This window comes from Cardiocondyla obscurior, linkage group LG25 (genome assembly GCF_019399895.1).
Source record: "Cardiocondyla obscurior isolate alpha-2009 linkage group LG25, Cobs3.1, whole genome shotgun sequence".
Classification (NCBI taxonomy): domain Eukaryota; kingdom Metazoa; phylum Arthropoda; class Insecta; order Hymenoptera; family Formicidae; genus Cardiocondyla; species Cardiocondyla obscurior.
The window spans coordinates 2,718,436-2,720,642 of record NC_091888.1 but is presented as its reverse complement, the minus strand read 5'-3'; the positions used below and the strand labels follow the sequence as shown (position 1 = coordinate 2,720,642).

The following is a 2,207-nucleotide window of genomic DNA, read 5'->3' as shown; positions in this document are numbered from 1 at the left end:
GGTCTGTAGCACATTTAGCAACACATTTATCGAAAATCCAATATGGCGGCACCTATGCGATTTGACAGGTGGACCCGTATCGCGAATTAACTAATTAGTAATCGACATTAATTAATTAAATTTATTTAACAAAACGATATACGCAAAGTTTTTAGGAGTAAACGAAACTCCGTGTAGTAAAATTAATTGTATTAGAACGATTAAAAAAGGGGATAGATTGGTTGGAAAATTTGGAAAGAACAAGGGAAAAAAATAGAAGTGATTGAAAGTATGAAAGAAAAAGCGTCGGAAGCGGGGGTCCAAAGATAGAATTTAAGGTAGAATTAAGGCAAAACAATGTAAAGTATGAATGGAGGTGTGATCTTTCTCTCTCTCGACGCGTAGGTAATAGAATAGGAAAAAGGCGTAGATATAAGTTTTTACTTTCAGGAAACGGCTGTAAGAAGAAAGAAGATTATAAAAGTAGAAATAGTTTAGAGATAAGAATGAAGTTTGAAGATATATTTTATGAAACTGTAAACAGAAAATTGGGGAAGCGAAAGTCCCGGTGTACCTCTGAGGAGAAAATAAACACCTTATATATAGAACGATTAAAAAAAATTTTAATTTTAAAAATGCGCGTATATATAAAGATGATTGAAGTGCTGTGTGTAATAAGAACTCGGTATTTAGCACGTGTATCATGATACATAACTAAAGTATCAATTATGAACTTAGCCGAGGCGATTGATAACGCTGCAGAAGTTCGGGAAGTAAATGAATTACGTCCTTGCAAACCAAGAGTTTTTCGGGATAAAACAAATCCGTTTGAACTTTATAATGAACGAGAATTTCGACAGAGATACCGGCTGTCCAAGGAATGTGTGCATTATGTGGTAACATTAGTGAAATCTAGGTTCACTCCATTAGCAATTAGGAGAAATGTTATACTACCAACTTTGCTAGTCCTTATCACTCTGCGTTATTATGCGAAAAGATGTTATCAAATTAAACTGGGTAAGTTATTTAAATGCATTTTTATTATTTATTATTTTAAATATATTTTTTAATTGAAGTTTTTAATTATTATATTTTAATTACAGGAGATCTGCATGGAGTATCGCAGCCAACAGTATCTAAAATCGTCGCATCAGTTTCACGAGTTTTGGCAAGATTATTGCCAGAATTCGTGAAGTTCCCACCTCAAATGAAAACCCTTCAGAAAGAATTTTATAACGTAGCTCGTTTTCCTTCGGTTGTGGGCTGTATTGATTGCACACATGTGCCAATAAAATGCCCTAACCAGGAACAAGCTGCGTTATACATAAACCGGAAGGGTTTCTATTTGTTAAACATCCAGGTGGTTTGCGATGCAGAGAAACGAATTTTAGATATTGTTGCTCGATGGAGAGGCAGTGCTCATGATGCACGTATTTGGGATTTATGTTCCCTCAAGGAAGAGTTAGAGATAATCTTATTAACAGTTAATATTATATTTAATTAAATTATAATTTAATGTATATTTTTTATTTTTTAGTCAGGCAGAAGAAAAGGTATCTTGCTTGGGGATTCCGGGTACCCATGCAAACCATACCTTCTGACACCGATATTACAACCACAAAATCTTCCTGAGGAGCGATACAATTCATCCCATATACGGACCCGGATCATCGTTGAACGCTGCTTTGGAGAGTGGAAAAGCATGTTTCGTGCCCTTCGAAATGGAATGCAGATCTCCCTGGATACTGCTAAAGCATCCACCATAGCGATGGCTGTTTTATATAATATCCGAAAGAAATTTTGTGATAACAACGCATATGGTAAAAATAAAATTTTTTAATAAGTAATTATTAATATTAAAATCAATATATTAAAACAAATTGTTTATGTTACAGACGCAGATTCAAATGAGGACGATGACGAAGAAGATGAAGATGACCAAGATGTGGAATCACAGGAGCAGCATGGTCATAATCATTTTCGTCAAGAATTTGTGCAGAGGCATTTCTCCTAATCGCTAGCAGAGTTAACTTATCTTCCAATAATGTCAGCACATAATGCACATATTTATTGTACAACCGATATCTCTATCGAAATTCTCGTTCATTGTAAAGTTTAAACGGATTTATTCTATCCCGAAAAACTCTTGATTCGCCATTATGTAATGCATTTACTTCCCGAATAAAAATTTGGTTTTAAATAAAATACATTATTAAATTTTAAATTAT

The 2,207-nt window shown here is 34.0% G+C and overlaps 1 protein-coding gene across 1 annotated transcript; it reads left to right on the top strand.

The window, feature by feature from the left end:
• Positions 1-215: 215 nt before the first annotated feature.
• LOC139111739 (putative nuclease HARBI1) lies at positions 216-1,993 on the top strand. The gene is made up of 5 exons (XM_070672209.1): positions 216-996; positions 1,083-1,168; positions 1,340-1,462; positions 1,517-1,799; positions 1,875-1,993. Exons 1-5 carry the CDS (start codon positions 708-710, stop codon positions 1,991-1,993), a joined length of 900 nt encoding a protein of 299 aa, XP_070528310.1. The 5' UTR covers positions 216-707.
• Positions 1,994-2,207: the final 214 nt, after the last annotated feature.

Excerpts from the sequence above, each read along its gene's own strand:
- LOC139111739 (XM_070672209.1), top strand. The coding sequence starts at position 708 with ATGAACTTAGCCGAGGCGATTGATAACGCTGCAGAAGTTCGGGAAGTA. Across the intron at positions 1,463-1,516 it reads TAGAGATAATCTTATTAACA|TCAGGCAGAAGAAAAGGTAT; the intron begins GTTAATATTATA and ends TTTATTTTTTAG. Across the intron at positions 1,800-1,874 it reads TTGTGATAACAACGCATATG|ACGCAGATTCAAATGAGGAC; the intron begins GTAAAAATAAAA and ends TTTATGTTACAG.